Here is a 27304-nt window from a genome sequence, read left to right as displayed (position 1 = left end):
CTGAGACTATCTTTACATGTCTGGCATGTCCTGCACTGAAAAATTGTTAAAATAATATATAGAAATGTCTTGATCTCTCACTGTAATTTTCAACAAGTAGAACTGATTTTTAATGTAATTTGATATAGTAAGCCTAGAAAAAACTGAAGAAGTTGGTAAAGATAACTGTTCCTCTGTCTTACAGAGAGGAAGAGGAAGATAATCTCAAGACAGGTGAGGCACTTCTCATCAACATTTTGTTGAGACAATTTGAACTCAGTCAATTGAATTTGCATTTTACCCCCCTATATCACATAAGTGTTGTAGCTTAGGCAGCAAAGCTGCTTAAGAATTATAGAATAATAGAACAGTTTGGATTGAAAGGGACCTTTGAAGGTCATCTAGATCACTGATGTCATGGAAACACTGGTGACAACATACACTGATGTAGCTTCTTATTACACAGGTTACCCTTCTTTAGACACACAGGTATTCACCTGCATTGTGGGTGGTATAAAATATATATTAGGAGTTGACATCCTTTCTGCAGGAATAGCTTTAGTATTAGAGCATATACTTGGATTTACAGTGGCCTGGGAATGAAATACTCCTGAGATTTTTATTAACGAGTCAGAAAACTAAGGCTCAGGAAAGAAACAACACTTTTATTCTGCAGCTGTCACCACAGATAAGCCTGCTAGTTTTAAAGTAATAGTTGTGGGTCTATGGTAGCAGAATACAGAACAGGCTGCAACCTGAGAAGCTCTGCCAAACAGTCACTGTCCTTACTGCTGTGTGGATATAAGTGTAATTTCCTTCTTTAGCTTCAACTGATCCATTGTTATTTGTTAATAGGAAAAAAGAATTAATCTCCATGGGGGACCATCCGTTAACTCCCACACAGCCTTTGGCAGCTTCTGTACAAACCTGCTGAAGAGGAAAAGGAGGAAACCCAGCAGCTTTACCTTAATCTGTTATACTCACACCACAATTTGAAGAGATTTTCTTCAGGGTTTGCAACCCTGAGCAATAATCTCTTGGAGTAAGAGCTGACAAGTGGGTGGGAGAGTTCCTGGCACTGAAGGGGAGAGCTGGTGCTGCAGCACGAGAGAGCTCTTTGGCCCTTTTCTTTGTTGTTTTAAGAAGTAATGGTAAATCATTAACTCCTTTTGCTGTTATTATTTGCTCACAGAATAATAGTCAGGATTTGAGCACTAAGGCAAGCTCAAGGAAACAAGGTGCTCAGATAAGGTTTGTTTGCATTTGACAGTTTAAGTCCAGCTGGTGGCTTTTATGAAGAGTATTACGTGAAGCTTCTCATTACCAGGAATAAGTAAATATTGTTTACTTAGAGTATTTACAAAACAGTGCTGAAACAAAAGAATTGATGCTGTGGTGTGGAGTGCGTGTTGTCCTAGGCTAAAGTGTCAGCAGAGCGTTTGTTTGGCAGGTAATGCCACCCTGAGAGCTGGGCTGGTAGGAGTACTGTAAGTGTTTTTTCTTGTCATAATATATTAGAGTTGATGTTTCTTACCTGAAGTGAAGCACTGGGCTTTAGTAATGCTCTGTAGCATCCCTGTGCTTCAAATAAATCTTACATATGTTAATCCAAAGCATCCAAGTATTTCCATCAGGAGGAAAGACATGTGAACACTGAACAGCCAACCAGCAGCCTCAATTGATAGGATTTAAATGGAAATTGTGGAAGCATCAAAACTTACAGTCAGTTTCACATCCAACTGGATAGAAATACTCAGCCGAAAGAGGTTATGTTTGTTGAAGTTACATATATTTTTCATATGGAAGGGGCTTTTCACAGGAGCAATAACAGATTTTTTTTTTTGTTTTGATGGAGAAACTACTGGAAGGACTTCAGTAAGACTGCTGGTTTTGAAAGTAAAAGGCACTTAGTGTGCTAAAAGAGAATGCTGCTAGGTAGGAAATTTTAGATTTTATGACCTATATTAATTCTTTCTTTTACTATTGAACAAACCTTGCACACTTCTAACAGTACTAAACAACTACAAGGTAAGAATATTTGCCATGAAATTTAGAGATAAGGCTGATTTTACATCAGAGTAGATCTCACCCAGGAAATGACAGTGTAAACTGTCTTTCATCAAGTCTTTCAGGTATAAGGGGGGAAAAATTGGGAGATACTTCGTTGTTCTTAACCAGGTAGGTTTGGGAGAAGTTTCTCAGTGTACATAGTTTTAATCAGATTGGGATGAAGGTTATTTACTTAATAATTTATTTATTACCAGCATGGAATTAATGGACAATTAGTGACTCTACTTTCAAGATCTATGACAGCCACTGAACAGATAAATGACAATAGTATATGCTGGCAAAACATCAATAAACACCTACAATTTTCTGAAGACCTTTCTTGAAAAAAATACAGGAAATTGAGATTTTGCAGGTGCACCTTCCCCCTTTTCCTCTTTTCAGTGTGAGGAGTGGTTAGTTTTGAACTCAGAATTCTCATTTTTATGAAAACTTTTTAAAAACCTAGCTAGAATTAGCGCTTCTCTTTTGTTAATGCTTTGGATTTGCATTTGACTCATTGTCATTGGAAGTTTTGGAAATCAAAACTAATTTGTGTTTTTCAACTGCAGCATTCTTAGAAGGCCCTATGGAATTAGGCTCCAACTCTTGCAATTCAGTCACTGCTTTGCAATATGCTTTGTCCCACAGATGCTGGGATGGTCCTCTTGGTCCACTGCATTCTGGTCACAGGTTCTTTAGAATATGGATAATCTCTATCTTTTATTTGTGGTATGTGCCTTTTAAAAAAAATAATAGCATTGCTCAGAAAATGTAAGCACAAAACAATATAAACCTGGATGCATGTTTTCCTTTTTAAATTGTATTTATTTGTTGAATAACAACAATATGCAACAGACAAGTGTTAACCTGGAATAAGTTTGCTTTGGGTTTAGAGGGTATCCTTTTTTGTTCTGATACCATAGTGAAATCATTAAAATACACATCTCATAACCATCAGTGCTTTTATTATGAAGATGCATTAATACATCTGGTTAATACAACTAACACGCTGTGTCAGGCTTTGCCATCCCAAGTGGCATGTTGGAGGCAGGGTAGGAGTGTTGCTTCAGTTCCTTTGTGTAGCTTCTTCCAAAAGGCAATGCTGCCTGGATTAATATAATCTTCCTGCTGTCTGCTGTACTGTGATCATTAAAATGTACCTCCCAGCCAGAAACTATCAACTAGTGCAGAAGAAATCCTAATCCAAATATTCCTCAAACTTGTAGGTGAGAAGCTAGAAATGCTATTGTGTCATTTGCTTAGACAAAATCATCTGCAAAAATGCCGACATATCACTCATAGCCTTTCACAAACCTTCAGGAAGAGTTATGACAGTGAGTTTATTACATTCATTCCAAGCTTCTACTTTAAAGTTTTTTATTTATGTGCAAATAGTCTCCCTTGCTAGAATTTTCACTGTTTCATCTGATGTGCAAAATTATCCTTGTAGATTCGTGTGGTGTCTCTGATTGGTAGGAAAAAACATCTAATAACTGCAATTCCCTGCTGGTGTCTTTTTAAAAGCTAGAAAACAAATAGTGAGTACTTATCAAAGGAATTATTTTCTAGAAGAAGGAGAACAGTAGCTATAGTCAGTGGCTCCCAAGTGGTGTGATTTGGACACAGTTCTGCTCGAGAGCACAGCAGTGGATATTTCAAGCAGTCACTGACAGTAAAAACAGTAGGAATTAAAGTTACATTCTGCTGTACAGAGACAATTATAATGATTATATACTGTAAATAATATCTTACTGCTTCGTTATTCTGAGCTACTTGTTTCTTATGAAGAATGTCAGAGTTCTGCAAAGAGAAAATGGAGTGAACTGTAGAATTGGGGGATTTATGCTTGTTTCAGACATTAGGAAACAACTAGGGGTTTTTTCAGTTTTACATAGTTTTACTATTTTTAAAAAATATATTTTATGTATGTAATGGGGGAAACATTTTATCTTGATTTCTTCCAATTTCTTCATGTGGAGACAAGGGCAATCTAACTATGACAGATATATGAAAAGAGGAAATATTGTCTGAAAACACACCGAGTGAGCAGGACAATACAGAACACTGCTGCCTCCTTGTACATGTGTATTATGTGACTTCTAAGATGAGCAGGACTCCTAAATGAGCAGAATTTATGTTTCATTAATCTCTTCACTTTTCTTCTTTTCAAGTTCCACTCTAATACTGAGACAGAAAATGGGAAGAAGGATTTATTGTCAAATACATTACCTGATTGCTATTACACGACTTCATTCTTTTAAAGTCTAAAATGTACATTACACATCTATATGCATTTAAATGTTAAGTATACTTTCTTTGTTGAAGCAAGGCTATTGATATTTGTTAGCCCTACTTTAATAAATAACAGTCTCTTAGAGGGAGGGCTTGTAGTGAATTAAGAAAAAATGACAACCAAGTATTCTGTTATTCTTACAAACTTTTACACTGGCACAGTGTATTAAAGGTGGACCCCCATGAAATACTGACTATTGAAAAAACAAACAGAAATCAAAACAAACACATATCCCCACCAACATTATAAACATTCTAAAAAGTCTCTACCATGAATATTTAATGATTGTTTATTCATAGATCTGACCAAACAGCCATTGCTCCTTCATCCAGCTGAATTAATTTTATTCGTACCTTGACTTGCAGATCAACTGAGATTCAGAGTTTTACTGAGGTGCTGGAGAATGAAAAAAAGTTCAAGATGTTATCAGACATTAAATAATGCTAATTTAAAATTGAGACATGGTACTGAAAGTGAAATGTGGACACTCTCTACTAGTTGCTTTTATTTGATGATTCTAAGAAGATTTAACGTTCCTAAAGCAATCTTCAGATGATGATAAAATTAATCTGTGAGCCCTGAGGGTACTGGCACCCAGCACTGCAAGGTGTCCTGTATGCACATTCCTGATTTAGCACTGAGTCAAATATTCAGCTTGGTGCTGTGTAGAAATACCTTCAGGCTTGCTGTGCTGAAAATGGATTTCCATCAATTACTATTATGTAGGTCACTTTTGCAGCTACATTTGTATTGATAAATAGATACTTTGCTAGCATCTTTACAAAAGTTATTTAATATTTGATTTTTTTTATTGTGTTATAAACATGTAACTTTTGTTCCTGGTCCTTTTTACAAACAAAATAATTTGTTACTGTTCAAAAAACGTTTGTGATGTAGCATGTACTACCTATTACATATGTCTAATAGCCAATGACTTGATTTAAAACCTTCAGTTATGGAATAAACACAAAGTCTAATGAAGTTATCCTCAATGCAGTGGTTGTAGATCGACCTCCCTTCCACTGCTAAGTATCTGCTCTAGAAATAGGAAGTCAGAAGTGCAATAATTGTACATCACCAGACTTGTATTATCTAGCAAGTAACCCAATTCTATCATAATGCTTCAGAATGAAAAAACAATCTTGCTGATGCACGTAATTAACAAACTTTTTATATACCACCCAAAAAATCAGGGTTAGATAAAGGGGAACTATGATTTAATTTCCTTTAACTACCCATTACTCTCTCTTCATTGCCTTGTTGGGGTTATCCATAGGATTAATCTGTTACCTCTGACATCCAGCCTGCACTCTATTTCAGCTTCACCACACTCATTCACAGCTTTGCAGGTGTAAATGCCTCCGTCAAAGGGAGTGGGTTTTCTGATCTCCAGGGTCAACACCCCCTGCTTACTGAACATGCGGTACTTGGCATCCCCAGAGAGATCCATTTTGTTTTTGAACCAGAATATCTTTGGCTGAAGAACAAAAAAGAAGATTTTTTTAAAATAGAAGGTAGGGAATGGAAGATTTACACCTGATTTTGCAGCCTCAATGTAGCCATCAAAGGCTAAATAGTATTATGAGGACTATTTACAAAGAACTGATAATAATTTTTCAAGGAACATCTCATTCAGTAGATATGCATGAAACCAATAGTTCAAAAGTTCAATATTTTTTAAACTCAAAAATAGCATATAGAAAATGTATGTTTTTGCCCTGTTTTATTGCAATTTAAAGAAAAAAAACCCCAACCCCTATTAGTTGTCTATAAATCTATCCACTTAGGAGTTATTTAGTTGCAGTTATTAAAATGTATTTGAATGCTACAAGTATCTTACTGAAGGGGAATTAAATGTCACAGATTATTAGAACAGAAGTATCATAAAAGTCCACAGGTGCTTGGTGACCAAATTAGGATGCCAAGATTTAGCCCAGAAGAGTATTTTCCAAATTCTCTAGCATATCTCTAGAAACTTCAGGAATTTAAAAATTAAGTTCCTGTTGGCTTCCATTATAGTATGAAGTGGTTACTTCTATACCAGTTCAAACTCTTATGTTTTGTTTCCAGTGCCTGAAAATGTGCCTTTAATTTTTATAAACTAAATTTTGAAAATGAAAAATCTCATATTCTGCTTTTGTTTGTTTCTATCTTAATAGTATATACAGTGAAGAAACAGTCTTTAAAGAATGGAAAACCAAGCTTAACATTTATCTGTTTTTCTTATAGAATTAATGTCTTCTGTTTCTTCATCCATAAACCCCAGAACTACTGCACTGTTTTTACAGAGTGCATTCAAATCTACTGAATCACTTTTGTCTTTGACCTGTGGTGTATTAATCCAGTGCATCCCACCTGCCACTTGCTTAATTTTCTTGACAGATCTCTGCTGAAATTTTTCCTGCCTTAACACATTTTTCTTGTTTCTCTATAGCCTCTTTATCTTTCTGGGTATATGTCTCTTGTTATACTTCATTACTGGCAGGGCATGAGTAGTGTCTCTGCTTGCAGTGTTAACTTTTCCATGCCCTACAAATCATCCTGAGGTGTGCTTGAGAATCTACAGTTATTAAGAACTGGGAACTTTTCATGCACATAAGGTAATGAGAGCTTTTGCAGAGCACTGCTGCATGTACTGAAACATTTTATCAAGGTTAATTTGGGCAATGGAAGTACAAAAACATATCTGGAAAAGCTGCTTTAAGAGCATTAGGTGTACTGAGGGTTGAGGACTACTTGGATCCTTCAGGCTAATGTGAAGGAGGAGGTAGCATGCCTGCATTCCAAAGCCTTCCATTACTGCACAAGAAGAGCTGTAAAATTGAGAAGGTTTTTAAAGAATCTTCTTAAAACCATGGAAACAGAATGAAGTGGATGCAGATGCACAAAAATGTCAGTTAACCAAGAGGGAATATTGTCAATAGCACTGTCATTCCTAAACTGAGGCAGCTACTGGAAGATGGATTTTGCCTACAGTTGCTGGTGTTTATTCTGTAATGTTGTTGGGTTTTTGAAGCTATTTACATGGATATGCTTCCTTTTGACTTTTGAGTTTTGTCTGGAGCTCCTTCTTTGTCCAATGGACTGCAACAAATGATTTTTTTTTTCAGTTTGGACTGACTGATTGTTGCAGGTTTTGCTCTGTAGCAATCAGATCCCTTCACAGGTATGAGGTAGTGAAAGAAGCTGAAAATAAGCAGCCAGACATGAAGGGATTTAAGACAAGATTATGTCATAATATGGTAAATTCCTTCACTGCAGAGAAAAATCTTATTTCCCTTTTCTGAGAAGTCTAAATTTAGCTCCTAGCTGATACAGTTTGTACTGCTTGTTCCCAATTAACAAAATAGTACATCTTTATGTACCCTTTGATAGGACTTTAATAAATATATTTATAATGAGAAAATATTCCTGCAAGATTAAAAAATGAAACCAACAAAAGACCCACAAAAAACTTCACTTGTGGCCAGGCCTTATTCTAGTTAGTTTTGCAAAATAGCTCAGACTGTCAAAAACTTATGTGGATGCATGGGTGTAACAGAAAACCTCTGTGCCTCTGTGTCACTTGGTTAGTGGAGCAGTAGATGACATTCAGCTGCAGTTTTCTTGAAAGTGTGAAGAGAGCAAAGTATAGATTGTGAGCAGATCATTTTGTCATTGTTTACCTTCTCCAGTGATAGCATTTGTGCAGAGGTGCTACATTTCCAGTGGTGTGGTGTCACCACCAGCAGTGAGTGCCCTTCCCTCTGTCCCCTTCACTGCGTTGCCCCCCTGGCCGTGCACAGACCCCCCAGCGCTCGTCCCCCTCTCTGCAGCCCCGGGACACGGCTGGGTCCTGCTCCTTTCTGCGGCCATGCCACTCTCAGCCACCCTGAACTGGCAGGAGTTCTTGCCTTGGTGCAGCAACAGTCTGAGTGACAGTGCTGGCGTGTACCTTGGGGATCCCTCTGACAGCACAGCTGAGTGTGGTGTTGTATCCTGCAATCACAGAGCGGTTCACCAGAGGGTGGGTGAATTTAGGAGCTTCGGAGAAGTCGTGTTCTTTGTAACAAGGGGGTTTATAAGTGGTGCCTGCAGTTCAAAGAGACAAAATAGTAAGAACCGTGTTGGCAGTTCTGCTGACTTGTGTACAATCTACCATCATCTATCATCAATCTGTCATAATTTATCTGTATGGTTTTAAGAAACTTCAAAGCTTTTGGCATTGTGATATAAAAAGTCTTTAAATACATTTCGTTCTAAAACACATCTCATGTTTAATGTGTTAGTTAAAGTAAAAGGTCCTGGTAATCATTGGTTTTCAGCTTCTGTTAAAAATATGACAGCCATATGTGTGCAGAGAAAGTCTTCACCACAGACATCTTCAACTTTTAACCCCAAAATATAAATATAATCCCCCTGTTGTATTATTTACTTCAGACAATATAGTCTAGGAAGACTGCATGATTAAATATTTTTAATTAACATTTGTATTAGTACAGATCTTCCTAGATAAAGGCTCTTGATGCTAAACTTCTCTATAAGTGCTAGTTACTAAATATTGAAAATATCTTTAGGGGTGCAGCTAGTAAAACTGTATTTTCCATTTGCCAGTGTATTACTTCTGATACTTAGTGGCTTTTGTGATCTTTGGTTTGAAGAATATGTTACCTGTTTTTTGGATATGGGCAGGATTTTTGGTAGTTGCAGCAGTTTCACTCAGTCCACACAAATTTTCACTGAAGACTCGAAAAAAATACTCATTTCCCATAATCAGGTCTGACACGATACAGTTTGTGCGACGATAGTGATCGAAAACCGTGTACCATTCCTGTAACAAGACTGCACTGTTTAGAAAGATGTTATGAGAGGTCAGACTGGTGCAACTTCTGTTAGGGAGAGATTTTTTTTTTGCTACAAGGAAAAGACAGGCAGACAGGTATTTAACACTAACCTGTGAAATTAATATTATGTTGCTTCCTGTGGAGATCAGCTGATATATTTTCTGATTTTTATATGCTGGTGGTGTGATAGGTGTATGAATGCTTCCATTTTGAGAAAAAAATTCCCTCGCCTCTCTACCATATTTTAGCCATACTCGTATCTGGGGAATCTGGTACAAGATGTGTACTCAGAGTGTGACTGCTTAATGGGATCTTCCATGAGAAAGGTATTTTCCAGTTTGACAGGTATACATATCTCTCCCAGTACATACCCTGGTATGCCTAGCATCTCACTTCAAGTCTAACTCTTACTCCCTCCCCTTCAATCCTTTCCTGCATTTATGAAAAATATAATTGCAAATAAAAAGTATAATTCCACCTTCTAAGGAGAACTGTCTATGCAGTCATCACCAGAGACTGCACAGGCTTGATCTCTCTTCCATTTTCTACTGAGTATTTAATTTAATCTTTCACCTTTTGGGGTTTTTTAAGATTGTATTTTTCAATGTTTAATTGCTTCTGAGGTGCCACAGGACACCTTGGACACATAAACGAGTGTCATGAGCTCAGCTATTTCCCTCAAGTCTCTGTGCTCCCAGAGCAGGTGCTGGTTTAACTCCCTTCAAAGCCACGGACCCAGCCAAGTTCTTACCATTGTTTTTTTGTCAGCTTTCTGGACTGTGTAGCCCAAGATCTGAGCATTGCCATCATCTTGGGGAGGAGTCCACTCCAGGGCTGCATTAAATCCCCAAACATCTACAAGCTTTATATTCTGAGGAGGACCAGGCTTGTCTGCAGAGGAGACATAAGAAAACACCTTAGCTTTTAGTTCAAGATCCAAGAGCTTTGTCATTTCCCCATGCAGGGAAAAAAATAATAGAACCTGATAGCAGTCTGTAACATTCCATAGCAACACACTTCATTAATGTGAAGATAAAACTATAAACAAGAAAATTGGGAAATTTTCAAATACCCTTTGAATATTTTTTTGAGACACCTGAATCCTATGGAGAAATAGAAAACACACTAGAATTAGTAACATCTTTAAAATGGAATAAGAAGTTTGTGTTGTTTGGGCGGATGTGATAAACTCTTTAACTGCAGTTTTATTACTTATTTTTTTTACCTCAGTGCAGTTTCTTGGCCATTTATCTACATTGCTATAACAACCAGGGCAATGGGTATGTGCCTTACAGCTGAGGAAAAACAACATAGAATGAAATTATAATAATTTTCTTTTTTTCTTTTTGAGGATAATTCATATTTATACCATGTTGTTTAGTCAAATGCTGTAGATTTAGATTAGATTTATTAAATAATATTTCTGTCTTTTTTAATTTGAGGACACCAGTTCACCTTTTTGATGTTAGATTGTTGCACCCAATTATGGGGCCTGCTGGGGACAGCTGGATAGTTCATTTTGTTATTGAGTGAAAAATAGTTCAAGATCATTCTAGACAGCTGATGAGAAACTGTCTCCCCATTCTGTAGCTAAACTGGAAAAATTAAGAAAATGGTAGGTTTGAGATGAGCAAAGCACAGAGGAATGTAATTATAGGTGACTTGTAATTTAATTCCTTAAAAAAGGATATGCAAACCAGTAATAAATCAGCCTTTGTTATTAGAGGAACTGTGACTTTCTACATCAAAGCATAATGTGCTATTTTTTTTTTTCACTGACAAACTTTGGAATTGAAGAGTGCTTTATAATTAGGTTTGACCCCTACTGTCCTCCTTCAAAGTCCTACTAGAACACTGCATGATGTCTGATAAGGGATATGGAATGCATGGTTCTCATTCCACTTACCATCCTCTTTCTGCCTATCTTACACTAACATTTCAGAGAAAAACCTGCCATCTTCTCTGTTTCTCAGCAGCCACCAACCAGATAAAGCCTTCTTACATTTCCTTCTCTGTTTCTGAAGTAGGGAATGGCAATATGTTGTCAAAGGAACAATACTGCTTATGGGGATGTGGAAATGCATTTGTTGTCAACTTGAATCACAACTTAGAAGAAAAAAACCCTATTTGTTTTGTTAGATATGTATCTTCATTATACAGAAATCAATTAATCTATTCTGATTTAAGAGAAGAATTTTTCATTCTATACACCTGTCTGTATATTTGTGAAGAACAACCTTTAAAAAGTCAGAGGTGGATACATTTGCTACATGGGTTTTTATGTTCTTGATCATTGTGGTTCAGTGAGATAATGCAATCTGCAAGAAGATCTATCCAAAATTTCTTTGTAGAATGGTAGAATATTTCTTTCTCAGTAATAACCAGTACATCTTTAGTTTGTAGATAGAGGATGGGAAAAGTTAAACTTACTGATGCTTCTTATCCAAGTTATTTTCCTCTGAAGGGCACTGTGTCAGAGTGGGGATTTATATTCTGAGGAAGTATCCTGTCTTACCCTCAGCACAAGCTCAGCTGAGGAGTTTTGCAAACTAATGAAATTTATACAATGGGAAGAAGAGCTAAAGTGTGATTTATCTTTCAAAGATAAATTATAATTTATGTTTTCAAATAATACACAATGAGAAAAATAATTAATTCCCGTTAAAAAATATAGAACTGATGTTTGCTTCAGTCAATAGAAGTAATGATGAAAGACATAATTTATTGATTCATACAGAGGGTGAAAGAAGTTGAGGGAACCACATTCTCCAGAGATTGGAGATATTTTCATTATTTTAGAACTTTCTAAAAGTCATTAATAAATACTGTATTCCCATAGAAAAAGTGCCTATTTTTTTGATCTGTGGAGTAAATGGCAAAAACTGTTTTGGCAACAAGGGAAGGTGATGGCAATAACAGAATTGTTTCCTCTTGTTTGGAGCTGACCTGACTCATCACCACAGCAGAGCTTTTGGCTACCTGCACTCTTGCCTTCCCCCCAGAAAAGGTAGGTGCTGGAGCCACGAGCATTAATTCTTTATCAAGGAGACTTTTGCAAAGGGAAAAGTCTATTTAAAAAGTTAGTTGATGGAAAGACACCTCAAAATATCACTGACTGACTTGTGGTGTCTCTGAAAGCCAGGCTCATATTTCTGTCATGCCAAGAGAGTAGAAAATCTGGGGAATAAAAAGTGCAGTTAACAGAATTGAGAAGAGGTAGTTCTGATGACAGAATCAAGAATCAGAGTAGATGCCCTGATTGCAGAAGTATCTGCATATGTTACAAGTACTTTCTCTTCTTGGTCATGAATTAAATGAAATATATGTATTCCCATTCATTTGACCAAACTGCTCAAGAAGTACAAAATTAATGTCTGTCCTCCAACTCTTATCTGTGTGATAGGATTAGTTCTTTTCTTCATTCATTTTCTGTATGGTATAACTCTCTGGCAATGGTAGATGGATGCGTTTTTGTGACTTTCTACAGTACCAAACAATAGGCAGAAGATACTTGATGCTATGGCCTAAGAGCAATGACAGAATTAAGAGTCACTTACCAGTTTTAGAAAGATAATTTAGAGTGTAGGGTGCACTACTCCCCTTTACCTGAGTCATAGGGTCAGAGGATGGCTTGGCTTGGAAGGGACCTCAAAGATCTTTCAGTTCCAACCCCATGCTGTGGCAGGGACACCTTCCAGCAGACCAGATTGCTCAGAGCCCCATCCAGCCTGGCCCTGGACACCCCCCAGGCATGGGGCATCCACATCTTCTCTGGCACTCTTGGGATTATTTTGTTTTAGCTACCATTTACTTATTTTGCTCTTGCAGAACTGCAGTGACCCTCTTGAGCAGAAGCAGCTGCTGGTATTAAGACATATTTGCTCCAATTTTTTTATGCTGTTCTTGTTTGCTGTTGGCACCATTGCATACCCATTCTGCCAACATAATTAATAAAACTTTAAGCAGAGCAAAGTCAGCATTTTTAATTCCAAAACATTAGGAGTTGAGCCGAAACACATATTCTAAAAATGTATTGATACACTGGAAGAAATATGGGATAACGGTGTGAAAGTGTAGGGAAAGGAAAATAAAAACAGTTATCAAGAATGTTAAAAAGAGCGGTAATGAGGATAAATAATAAAACCCTGGCTAAACATTAATGAAATCTGAATAGGCAAGATCTCGGAATATCTCTCACATAATCCCAACAGAAATTATGGAAACTTTGGCAATGCATTCCTTTAAAATGACATTAGAAAAGAGACTGGAAATTGTATAATAGAGAATAAGCCCCAGACTAACTGGACACTCTTAAAAGTAAAGCATTAAATGTGAATTTTTCAAATTCACAGAAATATGTCTTCTAATTTTTGGAATGGTAGAGGTATATTACAGCAATGGTTTTATCTTCCTATCCTTCTCTAATGAAAAAAACCATGTAGGACTACATCCATTCCAAGATTAATATTTCCTTCCTTGAGTACCATATGGCTGTGCCTAAGAACACCAGAACTCTGAAATTCTATCTCTCTCAGAGTGATAGAAAGGAGATTGTTAAGGATAATCAAGGATATGGAATGGCATCTGTTTGAAAATAATCAAAATTAAGAGAGTAAAACTTGAGAAAGTTAACTGAGGCAAGTGGGACTGAAGGCTATAAAATAATGAGTAACATGGAAAAGCTGAATGATTATTCATGTTTTTTTTCTGATACAAAACTGTATGGACATCAAAGGAAATTGTTAGGAGACAGACTCAAATCAAAACAAATAGGTATATGTACTTAAAATGAAATTCCTTATAAAAGGATGCTTGGATTCTCAAACTAGACCTAGTTTAAATACAGACTGGATAAAATTAGGCAAGCAAAAGAACACTAAAGGGCTATGGAACACATAAAATATCCCTCACCTTCTGAAGGTCTCTAGGACACAGATAATTTCAAGGTGGGAAAATGTAGTAGGAACGCTAGCCCTTCTCTTTATCCTACCATCTGCAAGCAACCATTGAAAGGGAAGGGATTCTGAGGTAGTTGGACCTTTTTGTGTTGTCTCAGTCTGGCCATTATTTTGTTTTGCATGATCTGCTTAATTCTGATGTTGTCAGGGTCTTACCTATGATTTGTATTGTTATTGCAACTTTATCAGACATGTTTTCTATCTGAAGAGTGACTTCATATGCTCCTGAGTGATGAAGCTCTGCTTTTCTGATGAAAAGGATGGTGTCCGTGTTGCTGTTCCGAATTCCCACATCTTTGGAGTCTAAAGTTTGACCATCTTTCAGCCAAGTGATTTTGGGTCTTGGTTTACCCTAAACAGAGAAAAAATATGTTAAGGCTTTAGTATTTCCATTTTTCTCTTAGCGATAAATCTAGAAAGCTTGATATAAAATAAAGAGTTGAGATAGTAAACTCCATAAATAATTTCTGTTTTCTTCCAGACAAATATTTGCTACCATCTGTGTGGTTTAATGGCACCATGCTCTGAGGATGCCATTTAGTAAGAGTCTGAAATGATACTGAGAAGAAATCCAGAAATCCTATACTTGTGCTGGTCTGGTACTCTTTCCCAGGCACATCATGAAGCCAACAGGTGATCTGACTTGTTCTGATTGCTGTTAGCAGAACCCTTACACACCTGAGGACTTTATTAGCTCTGCTTCCCTTCTTCTCCCTTTTTTAAAACATTTGATGCTCTGTCCACATTTTGAAGATATTTTGAAAAATTATTGTCACCTTGAAGTGTTGGGACGTGAAATTTACTGTATAATTCTTTCTGCACTGCAAAATTATTTTGGTGACTGTCAACCTAAGCAGTCAGGGTTGCTACACCCATGGAAGATTGCATTGTGGAATCAGTGAGATATCATTGGTGTGCACCACTCTTATCCAGCCATTTCCAGGAAAAATGGTAAGTACTATTTAATTCTTCAAAAGTTAATGGAGTGCTACTTCTACAGTACAACTCCAAACAAGGAAGAAAATGGCCCTAACATATTTATTAAGTGTATTAATATTTAATCCAACAGAAAATAACTCAGTGCATTTTTTTTTAGTTTCTGACAGATTGCCAAGGTGAAATAGTGCAGCACAGGGCTGGAGTAGTTCAGATGGCTGGAGAGGGAAAGTGGGACCTTGCAGGGCAGCAGCCAGCTGTGCTCAGGATGCCCTGAACTGGAGGCTAGGGTGCTGAAATGGGAACACTGCCTCCAGTAAACAGCAGAGAAAGCAGCTCTGGAAGGTTCCTCAATCCACTGAAAGCCTCTCTCTCACTTTGAAAGACTGTATATCTTCCCTTAGCCTACAGAGGGAGATCAAGATACTCAGACTCTTTTGGTGCCTAAAGGTAGGCAGAATAATAATAAATCTTTGTGCATTGCTACACCTTTATTTCAGGTTTGTCTGGTATTTGCTGAGAAGGTCTGTGTACCATCATTTTTTTTCCAGTGGTATTAGGAAACAAACTTCACCTTTTATAAGAGTGAGGCCAAGATCTGTCCAAAATTATACTTAAAGGATGTCTCAAACACCTAGAAATTGCTATTTGTTCATTGATGCTCTTTTCTCTAACTCATCAGATGTATTGCAGTTTATTTTACATCAAGGCTGATATATACCCCTTGAATGAGCAATGGTTCTGGATCTTCCATTCTCTCCCTCTCTGGTAAATTAATTTCCTACAGCTTTCTGCCAAGGGGCATAGTTAAGAGAAACTCAGGCCTGCAGTGCTGAAATAATAGATACAAGAGAGTTTAGTCCTGTTCTAGTGTACCTGTACCCTGGTCTCGTTTCAGAGAACCCTCACAAAAACCTGTTAGAGCAAGAAATTACTTCCTCTCTTCAGCTGGAATGTATAGTAGAGATTCTGGAATAAGTGAAAGGGTGTGGGTTCTTTTGTGTTTTGTTTTCCATATCTGTGTCTTATTATTTGTGAACAGGCCAAGAACTAACTCTATTTTACTTCCCACATATGCCTGTATATTAAAGTGATATGAAGATCCTCCTTGAAAAATTTGGCTAGGGAATGCTTTCAAAATAAAATTAATCTGCCTAAATAGTATAGTTCTATGGGCATTTATTTAAATTTCTACTTTGTCAAGACAAATACTTGGCAGGTTTTCAGACTGATTAGATTGTTGCTGCTGGTGTTCTAGTGTGGTTGATCAGATATTTCACTCACAGCTCCTCCTTTTTTGAGGTGCTCTGAGAGCCAGTGAAAGATTGCAAGTGTTCAAAGTGTTGGTTTTCATATACTCTTATATTTATAGACTGTGAAAAGCATAATCAGATAGAAAGCATGTTCCTAATACATATGTCAGAGGATTGGATTTCTGCAATGTGTAATAGATAATCTGAGAGAGAACAGTGAGTGACAGAGTAGCTAAATAGCACCAGAGAAACTTAGGGAGTTCACAGCCAGGGAAAAATTAATTTAAATGCTCTTAGATATCTATATTCACACATATATGATGGACAAAATAGACTGCTGTACTACTGTGAATTTTATCCACTAGTAGCACATAATACCCCTCCAATCACATGCCATGTAGTTAATTTTGAAGCAAAAATGTGTTGATTCTCTTCCTTTCACCAGAATGTTCCACCTGCTTAATGCACTCAACAGAAGAAAGGTTGGTAACAATGTTTTACTTTCTTTTCTGGACATTTTGATCTAAAGGTTTAAATAGATCTGACAATAGCATTAAACCCAGGATACCTTGACAGTGTATTTCACAGAATTATACTGTAGTGACCACAGAGGTCACTGGAAAGGCTGCACAGAGACTGTAAATAGCAGAAGGCACTGACTTCCACTAGATACTAGAGTCTGTATTTACTTAGAGTCTTCTGCAATAGAAATGACCAGTGACTTAAAATTTTTCAAAATGTGAAGGGAAAAGTTCTTTTTTATTTGCTTTATTTGAAAGGTCATCAGTATTACAGATTTTAAATAGCTATAGCTACAATTCTTAATACTGTGAGAGCTGCAATTCAACACTATGACAAATTTAATTAACTAAAAAAAAAAACCTTCTTGAATTAAAGTCTTCTGGTTTTGTTCTCAGAGTAAAATCTAGTGTTGCTGGATAGATTTTAGCATTTTTTGTTAGCTTTACCCTTTAGGAAACAAGAGCTTATACCAGCACATGATTTATCAGCTACTCAAATCACTTTTCAATCAGTTGGTTCAATTTGGGCAAATTTGACAGAGCACTTGAAATCTCTATGATTAGCTTAGTACAGTTCTGTGGAAAATTGATGGCAGGGTGAAATACCAAAACCTCAGTTAGTGTTCCCACTAAGAAAAGTCAGGGAAAGCTCAGTATTTTAAGTCTTTGGTTTGGCAACAGCAGAATGATGAGGCAGGATTAAGTGAAGCTCTGGATTAGTTGCCACATGCACTTGCCCTGGCCAGGGAAGTGAGGATGTGTCAGCTGGGGAAGAGGGCACAGAACTGGCAAATCTCTGGGAATATTGCAGAGGGGCTGCTCCCAGCAGAGGAGATGCTGCATGTGCTGGGACAGTGGTGACATGGGGGTGTCATGGCAGAGTCTTGTGGGGAGCAGAGAAGGTCTTGACTCTGTGTATGCACTGCTCTCAGCAACAGCTAAAACATCCCAAAATTATCAATACTCTTTCCAGCACTAACTCAGAACATGACCCCCCATAGTAACTTCCATGAAGAAAATTAACTACCCAGTCAAAACCAGCACAAGGGGACACAAGACACAAATCTCTAAAATGCTAAATTTTATTCCCCTGCTTATAGGACAGCTTGTCATATTTGTGCAATTTTTCTTCAACTTGGATGTCAAAGCAGGAAAAATATCTGTTTATTTTACGGATTTAAAAAAATAATTACATAACTCAGAAATAGCAGATGTACAAGTCTTGAATTTTGTGTGTGGCTAGACATCAGTAAAAAAGTAATTTTAAAAATTTGGAGATAAGAAATGTGAAAGAAAAGAAAATGCCTTATGATTATGCTGAAATAATTCAAGCATGTAATTCAAGAAAATTATGCATTCATGGGTGTGCAATTGCATACTAATCAGATATATCTCTGTGAAAAACACAACTTTTCATGTGACTCAGTAACCGTAGTGCAAGAAGACATGTACCTTTAAGTTTACATAAATTTTACTCTAATAATTTTTTTCCTGTTGGTGCTGCTCAAACAAAATGCAGGTGATATGTGCATATTGTGTATTGAAAAAAGGTTTTACATATCTCTAGCATCTTTTATATGAGGATTTCAAAGCTCTTCACTAATAACAGGATTACATTTCTATAAATGTCAGTCCTGGACTGTAGAGAAATTTCAGTGTCTTGAAATTTTAACTGAAGACTTGATTAAGTGATAGATCTGTTATTACTGAGGATATCTGTGTCAGAGCCAGAGTCTGTAATTTACAATTTCTTTTGCTATTTCTCCCTTAGAAAACTACTTCCTTACACACACTAATTCTTGCACTCTATTGATATTATAGTCTTGCATCTGAAAAAAGGCATGTGGGGTTTTAGAAACGGTCAAATAGTTGTCTGTACAGCTCTAGAAAATGCCAAGATGAGGTAACTAGTCAAGTCAGTTTTTGTGTATATTTTAGTAATTTTGTGCATGCCTTAGTGAAATGTAGTTACATATATGCACCCTTGATAATCTTCAGCATGCTCTGGTATGCTTCAGGCACAGTAATGCCCAAGCAGGTCTTTGTACACACACTCAAGTTCTGCATCCCAGGGCCAACTGGGGTCTTCTGTTCATGTGAAAACTCTGATTTTTGCAGTCAGCCTTTCAGAAATCAACATACACACTACACACTTTTGCCAAAGAAGTTTCCCAGTGACATCATATGCCTTAGTTCCAGAAGAGTAATTAGTTGGATTCTTGCACTGTCTACTAGCCTGTCTACTTTCTCTCTAATGTGCCTCCTGTGCCCAGTAAGCAGGAATGGGCTTACATTTACTTAGACCACTTTTTCCTTCTTCCCCAAAAGGTGGGCTTAAGGAAGAAACTCTGACTGTAAAAAAAAATAATACTGAAAAAAAGAGTGATTCCCTCCCCTTCTCAAATTTTTGAGAGGGTTTAATGAATCATCAGCCATACTTATGTAATTCTGCTAAAGCAATCAAGCAATGGGAACTTGCATTAGGAAAACCGCTTTAGGTAAGTAATCATAAATAACCATGACAAAATAGAAGCTGATACATACCTGAAAAGGGATCACAATATTGATTGTCTCACCCACTTTCTTCACCAGAGTCTGTCTGAGGTGGCGTGGCAGCCAGAATTTGGGACGCTCTGCAGTTAAGCATTAGTACACTAAATACAAAACTTTTGATAATATGCAACATTATTTATAGCAAAAATAAGGCAATAGATAATTTTAAACATAAGAAAATTGTGGAAACACTGTTTATACTTTTAGAGACTAGGTCAGTCTTTCAGTAGTTTCAAATGTATTTGTCTACTGGATATAAAGTTAACATTAAGTCTCAGTTATATATTTGCATCTGAGCATGTTTTCAGTGACAGCAGCATTGTGAAAATGTGTCACATCTGAAATGCCAAATTTGGGTGGCTCTGTTGGATGTGATTCTTCTATATGGACTTTGTTTCTTTGGAGAAATTCTTCAATTCAGTAGAAAGAATGGGACAAGGGATGTATTAGAGTAAAAGGGTGATTATAGATTATTATCTATTGCTATATTGATACTGCAGCACCTTGTAAATTGCAGCACTTTGTAAATTTATGGACCTACTCAGAAAGCACAGCAACTGATGGATTCCTTTATCTTCCTACAGTCATTCAGTTGCAGTTCTTTCTTTGAGGTGGATGTAGTGGAATCTCTTTGTAGTATCTTACTTTTCACTAACAAATAAGGACCTTACTTCATGTTTTTTTCATCTAGTCTCTGCTTTCCTCTACCTCACTAGAAAGCTTTCTAGGCTCTCCTTTAATCCTTAGTCTTTTCCCTATTATTTACAGAAGGAATTTCTTAACATACAGTTGGCATATCTATCTTCATGACCATTTGGTATTGAGATACATTAAACTTTGTTTTATTTACATTGGCTCAATTTACTGCCAGTGAGACTCTGGCAGACACTTCATGTGAGCCAAGGTTGAGGAATCCACTATTAGCAGCTCTTGATGTCTTTTGGACTCCAGTCAAATGAATTTTAATCTACTGCTGTTGGGTGATACCCAGGGTGGTAATTAATAATCTGCGACAATGAAGTAAATAGATCTCTTGCCATAGCCAAGACAGTCATTTTGCAGTAATATAGCAGCTTTTCAAGCAGAGAGGTAAATATTAGATGTTTCTTAAATGCTGACAGTGCCATTGCAAGAGGTGAAGTGTCCATATTTTGAAAGTAAGAAGTAGAATTTTATTTTAAGAGCTATGCTTTACAAATATAAGACCTGGGTGCTGTAGGGATGTTCTCAGAGTCAGAAGACACTGGGCACCTAATCAAAGTGCAAAAACAGTTTGTGTGTTATTCTCAGATAAAGGAGAATTCTGGCCAGGGGAAATAAATGACTAAGGTTTATTCAGTATAGATACTCACGCAGGATCTCTTGAACAGTAACAGGCTCTTTTATTGTTGCTGCTCCACTCTCACCAGCCAGGTTTACAGCCTTGACACGGAAATAAAGTTTGTCCCCTGTGACCAGATCTTTAATCAGTGCAGATGTGCGCTCAGTTAGGCCAGGAAGAGCAGGAATCCATTCTGTAGCTACAGAATTTGCATATTGCAATAACACATTATTTTTCCAAACTGATGCCTTGTTTGCAATTGAAAGTAAATTTCTATTAGGGTAAAATGAACTCAAGTTACAACACCATACTTAAAATGGAATAAAATTAGTTGGAAGAAGAACTGTAGATCAAGGAGGTGTGTTTACGTGTGGAGTTAAGCAATCCCTACACTTCATTACTCAAAATAGCTAAGGATAAGGGAATCATCTTTGGGTAGTTTCTTTGGCATTTTGTTTTATAGAGCTTAGAGCTGTGGGAGTTCTTGACATTTATTTTACTACATAAGAATGGGGAGAATTTTGGAAGTAGCTTTAGCAAGAAAGTGAAGCCTTAATTTAATATTTTTCTTGGAGTAAATATAACTTCTGTGTCTGTCCAAACAGATCAGTGAGAGACATATATGCTGAAAACAATAATAGAGCAAATAACTGTTGGAATTTATTGTTTAATTCTAAATTGACACATTAGAACAGAATTCTTAGTGCTTCTTTTTTATAAAGCACAGAAATATGACAGATAAAATCATTCTGCTCTGACAATGACATAGATAATTTGGTAATTTTATAGTGATGTCTCATTAAAGACTGTAAATTGTTTCTACATAAATTACCTCTGTAAACCCCCTAGTTTAGATTATTTGGCAATCAAGCCTAGTGTCAGGGAAAATGTCAATATTGAAGTGACTATAAATTTGTTCTTGGACTTTTATGACATAAGTATTATGTTGTAGCATAACAGAACATTGAATTATGTAGATATGGTGCTGTTACACTCTTTATCACCAGTAAGAGTTTAAATGAGGTAAGGCAATGGTTACTTTAAAGTTTGACTGATGTTGTCACAATTGTGTTATTTTATTTGTTTTAAGGAATATGCAATTAATGGATGATACAGAAGTATAATAGTGACTATAGAAGAGTAATGATATTTTTGTTTTACTTATGTTTGTTAAAGGTTATGATGATTGTGAAGATGACATTATGGATGTGACTTCCATGGTTTTACAGTCACATTGTAGTGAGTATGGTGATGGTTGGCAAGGAAGGTAGACATTGATTAGAGTTAAAATTTGATCATGCTGGAAATAGTTAGGTTTTTGGTATTGTGTATTGAGATGAAGTTATTGCAAATGTAGCATTTTTTAAATGCTCTGTTGCTGCTGCCTAGTACTCATGCTTACTTACATCCATCTTTGCAGTATTCCACCATGTAACCATCTAATCCCCCAGCTCCAATCCTCTCAGGGGGCCTCCATTTCAAGGAAACAGTGCTGTCAGAAACATCCTCCACTGTGAAGTGGGTTGGTTCACTTGGAGGAGCTGTAAGGAAACACAGACAAGTAGATTCTGAGAAATAGCAATACAACTATGAGAATTCAAAGGCTATACAAAGAGTGATTAACCACTGATTTATGTACCACTCTCTATATTAATAAAATAAATCTACCTGAAGCTCAGTTGTAAAGTGTAACACCTATTACATCATTTAATAAAAGCAGAGCATAAGATTTCTCTTATAGGCTAAGGAACAAGAGGTTAAAATAGGAGTTCGTATTCACAGATGCTCCCTTAAGAGAAAACTTGCTGAAAAAAGACTTGTAGAAGAGAGTCAAATTGACTTACACCCTGATTGTAACTGGACAAAATTCACATGGTCAGAGGAGCAAACTGACAGTGCCTAAATTTCGCTTCACTCACACAGTGAAAAAAACCCCCAAATTTATGACTACATGTTTATAGAAACACTACTTCTGATTTGTGCATTTTTAACAGAGACATACTTAAGAAAAATATTTTGGGGATGAAAAATTTTGATTTAGATACAGCTTTTTCATAGCTCTTCTAAACAGGTGTGTCATGGCTTTTTATAAACCCACAGTTCAGAAAGACAACTAGCTAAATTCAGTCTTCTGCAGCACGACTATTTTCTACTAATTTAAAAATAATCAAGAAAAGCCCTTACTAGAGGATTCAAAATACACATTAATGTTACTGTGAAATAATTGATACCAAAAAGCAAACAGATAACAACTTTATCAAAATAACATTTAGGGTGTAGGACCATAAAATTTAGTATACATACCATAATAGTAATTGTGTTAATAATTCTGTTTGGCATAATCTGTGTACATGTGTATTATAAACTGAACATCTACTGAATATACATAATAGATTTTACAAGGTAAGTTAAATACAGTTTCTCATATTGTGGAACTAATTGAAATCAGTCTTAGTTCCCAAAGTTATTGTAAAAAAAAAAAAAAAAAAAAAAAAAACAAACCCAAAAAATCACCTAATTTCATTTCTGTAACTGTCAAAAGTTTTGTATTCACATGAGAGCAAGTACAGCACACAGGAGGCAAATGCAATTGGGATCATACACAACCACACAGTACACGATCAAAACCCCAAACCTCTTCTCTGAAGAAGTAAGTGTGAACTTTATCCTTAATCAAGTGTAAACTCTGCCTATCCCATGAAAACTTTGGACCTTTTTTTTCAGTAGCTCCACTTGATGGTTCTTGTTTGATCTCTTTTGTTGCAGAACAGCTGTTGTGAGTTTGAAATCCAGAATTAAGAGACCCTTCTTGCAGTTCAGCCTTCCCTTCTGACTCCTTCACTGCATCATCTGCTTTTACATTATCTCCGTCAGCAGGCTGTCCCCCTTCGCTGTTGTTTGTAGATTTAGAAACTCTAGTCATTTTAGTCTCCAGCTATTTGTATTTCTGTGGGTCTTCTCCCTAAAAGTCTTAGCAGGCAGGCTTCCTGAGGACTCCTTTAGTTTGCTCCTTGCTCAGGGACTGCAGGAGACACTGCGCTGCTGTGTTGGGAAGGATTATTTATAGAAAATCATTCCTCAAATATTTTCTTAATCATCTATCCTTTTAGCTGTGGAGAGGGCTGGGATTAAGGGAGCACTGGACGGGATACTGTGATATTTGCACCCATAGGGGAATGGGAGAAGCTGTGAGGGACAGGGAAATCTCTGTCAATTAGTTCTCCTCCTTTTGAGATTCAGCTTGACTCTCACACTTCTAATTATAGCAACTAAAAATTCATCAGCAATTTCATGAAACTGGAACCTCTGTGCTCTTCAGGAAGAGGCATGAGAGATAGAGGAATATTACAAAGGAAAAGATTGATTAAATATAGAATATAGAGGTGGTTGATAGCCTCTTTCCTGACACATTCTTTTTAGCTGTAAGAGTGGCTGAAGAAAAGAGATCAAAAATTTGTTTTATCCTAAAAATACCATGGAGTTTCAAAACTCACCAATTGGCATGAAGGGTTGCGAGGCAGGGCTTGGCCGGGACATGCCAATAGAATTCACAGCATAAATCCGCATCTCATAAACCACTCCCTCAATCATCCTCTTGGCTTCATAGGTTAGCTCTTTTAAAAGGTCAAAGTTCAGTCTCATCCATCGGTAGCTCTTCTTCTTCTTTCTCTCTAAAATATAGCCTGGAAAGGACAGCTGTTATGATGTAAAAGAACTGGAAATTGTTATCTCACACTCAGGAAAAAAGAAAATCCTTTTAAGCGAAGGAGAAATTTCATTGAAATGTCTAAGATGTGGTATAGAGTTAAAAATTTAATTTATTTCTTTTATTCTGCTTCACTTCATTAAACTTGACTAACAGCCTAAATCCCCACAAAGAATTAATTGGATTAACAGATTGAAAATTCCTTTTATTTTAAATTAATGTTTTATCAAGAAACTGATGCTAGATCTCTGTGTTCTTTGCGAAGTGGTGGGAATGCAGAATGCTTGCCAGATAATGCAGATCTCAGCTTGCTTCAGCCCTACAGTGAGTGAGATATGGCCACTCACCATTTTTCTTGCTCTGATTTCCTTGGGAAGGAAAGAGAGCCTGTATGATAACAGAGAACAAAGAGAGCCGGGTGCACTGCAGACCAAATCTGCAGTACAGCTTAAGGTGTCATCTGTATGCCTGGAATCCATGTCTTAGCACTTCGCCAGAACATCCATAGCTTTTCCAACACTACCATGTTGTTTTCCAGAATGACTAAGTGAGGCTGGATTATCAGTATAAAAGATAAACTTCTCATTTCCCAAAACTGGAAATGGAATCTGTGATTCCTGATACTTAATATGGAGGATGGTTGTATATCACATTGGAAACATAGATGTCAGATATTTTCCAGTTGACCTGCTACAAAGGACTACTGAACTGTTTCTTTCCATTTAGCTATATTAAATTTCTGCTGCTTCTCTGTGTTGCAGATAGAGTGACTGGATGTGATCCATATAGGCTTCTTTCAAACAAACTCTGCTATGAAAGCCATTCATCTTTTAACTACAGAGTGACTATCAGAAAATAGTCATGTACATGTGCCATGTATCTGAGTGTGTTGTGTAGGTGTGCTCCTACCCATGGACTGCAGAGGTCTGTACAGATGTCTGTAACAGAGGGCAGCTGCAATAGTGTAAGTCCATAGCAAGGACTTATAACTGAGCCATGCAGGAGAGTGATTCAGTCCCTGCTGCTCACCAAGGTCAAGGCTATCAAATTTGCAAAAGTCCCTTTGGTATACCTGGGAAGTATGATTCACACTTAAGGTGTCTCCAGGGATAAGGAAAATGACAGGCACATTTGATTTGCTGGCATTCTGTAGGCACAGACACCATGTAGCCTTTCCTGTCAATGCTGAAATGCAAGAAGAGCATGGGAGTCCACAGAATGTTCTGGGGAAAGAACAGTGGAAGTATCTTTAAGCTGACAGGTTATATCATCACTTGAAATGCATCAAGATGTACTCCTGGCATACTTGTTTTCAGTAGCTTTCAGAGTTAAGTGCGGTGAGCGACGAACCTATTGTTCTTCTGGTATGTTCCTGTTTTCTTCTCTCTTCAGCAGGGTCTATGAGACTGAGAGAAGTTCCATCAACTCAGTTCCTGGGGTTTTTTGCTGTTATAGATAACCAGTGTTAAGCACATAAGTGTCAAAATGAAGAGGCTTGCAATTAAAAAAAAAAAAACAGGCAGAAAGGAGGTAAAATTACAATACCGGTCGTATTGGTGACATTTGGTAAAGCAGATTATTTCCCCAAATGCACCAAATGTGTGAGAATTAAAGATATTGTTTTAGTAATACAAAAAGTACACAAAACCCCAGGAAAGGTGAAGATGGGGTGTGAATTTCTTTTTTATATCTGTTGGATACAGCTAATAAAGACTGTATCTGACTGCCTACAAAGCCATCTGTAACAATATGAAGACAGATGAGAATGAATATGCCTTTTAGCCCCTGCCTTCTTGCTTGTAAAGCTCTGTTTGAATGGGTAGTGCAGCATCTTGGCTTTTCCTCTCTCCCTGCTGCAGGTGTTTTATTTGAGCTGTAGCAGTAATGAAGCCTTGTGCTATCTGAAGGAACCTCCTCAGGTAGTGCAAAGGGTCCTTACTGTGGCATAAATGAAATCTTTCCTTTGACAGTGAAAACAAAGCAAAGAACTTTTCAAAATATGTGCCCTGAAAACCCTACAAAACAATATCACAGGCTTTTTAAAGTCAATGAGGTGGAGATTGCTTATGGTAATGACACAACTACTGGTAAATGTCTTTGCACATAATATTTTGACTTCTTGCTTGCTTCCTGCCAGAATAGATGAAACCACAAAGCAGTGGCCCAGCGGTACCTTGTTTATTCCTGGGCAGGTAAATTCTTTGATTTAAATGAGATAGATCTTGTGGAAAAGAATGAAGTCCAAACATCCAAATGCAAATGCAAACTACTTGCTTCCAGGTACTATTCAGGGGATTAAAAGAATTTTAGATATTTCTAGCTCTGGCATCCCCATGGGAGTCAATATAGCTTTCAATGTGTTTTTTCAAAGAAACTCAAACTCCAGAGATCTTTATTAAACAAATTGCTAGACATGGACTCCAGAAGAATTTTTTCCCCTAAAATTGGTCAAGACTCTGCATTATTTTCTTTTATTTCTGAGGATCACAGAGATTTCTATCTAAAACTCACTATGCTCTATGCAGAACTTAAAATGGTGTCAGTGATAATCTCGATTGTGCCTGCTAATTTCCTTCATCACGTGATAACTTTGCACTCTAGTTTTTAGTACAGGTTTTAAGGTCACTAAAATGATTGAAAATATTTTATGGTCCATTTGTTTTATATGAAGTAGAATTATGAAGTAGTTTTCCACTATAAAACATACATTGCATGAGTGCCTGAGATTGCAGCTGTCTGGAGTTGATGACGGAGGCGGCCACAGATCTGTTTGGATATTCCTAAGTAAGCACAAAGGCCTGTAAACTGACTTAAACTTTCAGTCTTGAATGAGGATAGTTAGCTTTAGCAATTTTTCATCTCAATTTTTTGTGCTTTGGTAACTTGTTTGCTGAAATACTTCTCTGAGTCAA

General features: G+C 36.9%; 1 protein-coding gene across 1 annotated transcript in view; it reads right to left on the bottom strand.

Annotated features, from left to right (window-relative positions):
- Positions 1 to 2832: 2832 nt before the first annotated feature.
- The window catches only part of MYBPC3 (myosin binding protein C3), a 62867-nt gene continuing 38395 nt past the window's right edge, over positions 2833 to 27304 (bottom strand). The window contains exons 22-32 of the mRNA XM_085581723.1: positions 24181 to 24369; positions 22093 to 22227; positions 20718 to 20885; positions 19357 to 19445; positions 14259 to 14454; positions 9896 to 10035; positions 8972 to 9131; positions 8256 to 8392; positions 5612 to 5798; positions 4675 to 4717; positions 2833 to 4212 (exon numbers count right to left, since the gene is read on the bottom strand). Of these exons, the coding sequence (XP_085437849.1) occupies positions 4707 to 4717; positions 5612 to 5798; positions 8256 to 8392; positions 8972 to 9131; positions 9896 to 10035; positions 14259 to 14454; positions 19357 to 19445; positions 20718 to 20885; positions 22093 to 22227; positions 24181 to 24369 (1412 nt within the window). The 3' untranslated portion in view covers positions 2833 to 4212; positions 4675 to 4706. The remainder of the gene's footprint in view (positions 4213 to 4674; positions 4718 to 5611; positions 5799 to 8255; positions 8393 to 8971; positions 9132 to 9895; positions 10036 to 14258; positions 14455 to 19356; positions 19446 to 20717; positions 20886 to 22092; positions 22228 to 24180; positions 24370 to 27304) is intronic.

This window comes from Lonchura striata, chromosome 5 (assembly GCF_050655825.1).
Source record: "Lonchura striata isolate lonStrDom1 chromosome 5, ASM5065582v1, whole genome shotgun sequence".
Taxonomy (NCBI): Eukaryota; Metazoa; Chordata; class Aves; order Passeriformes; family Estrildidae; genus Lonchura; species Lonchura striata.
The sequence above is the reverse complement of the archived record's forward strand: the minus strand, read 5'-3'. Positions and strand labels throughout refer to the sequence as shown.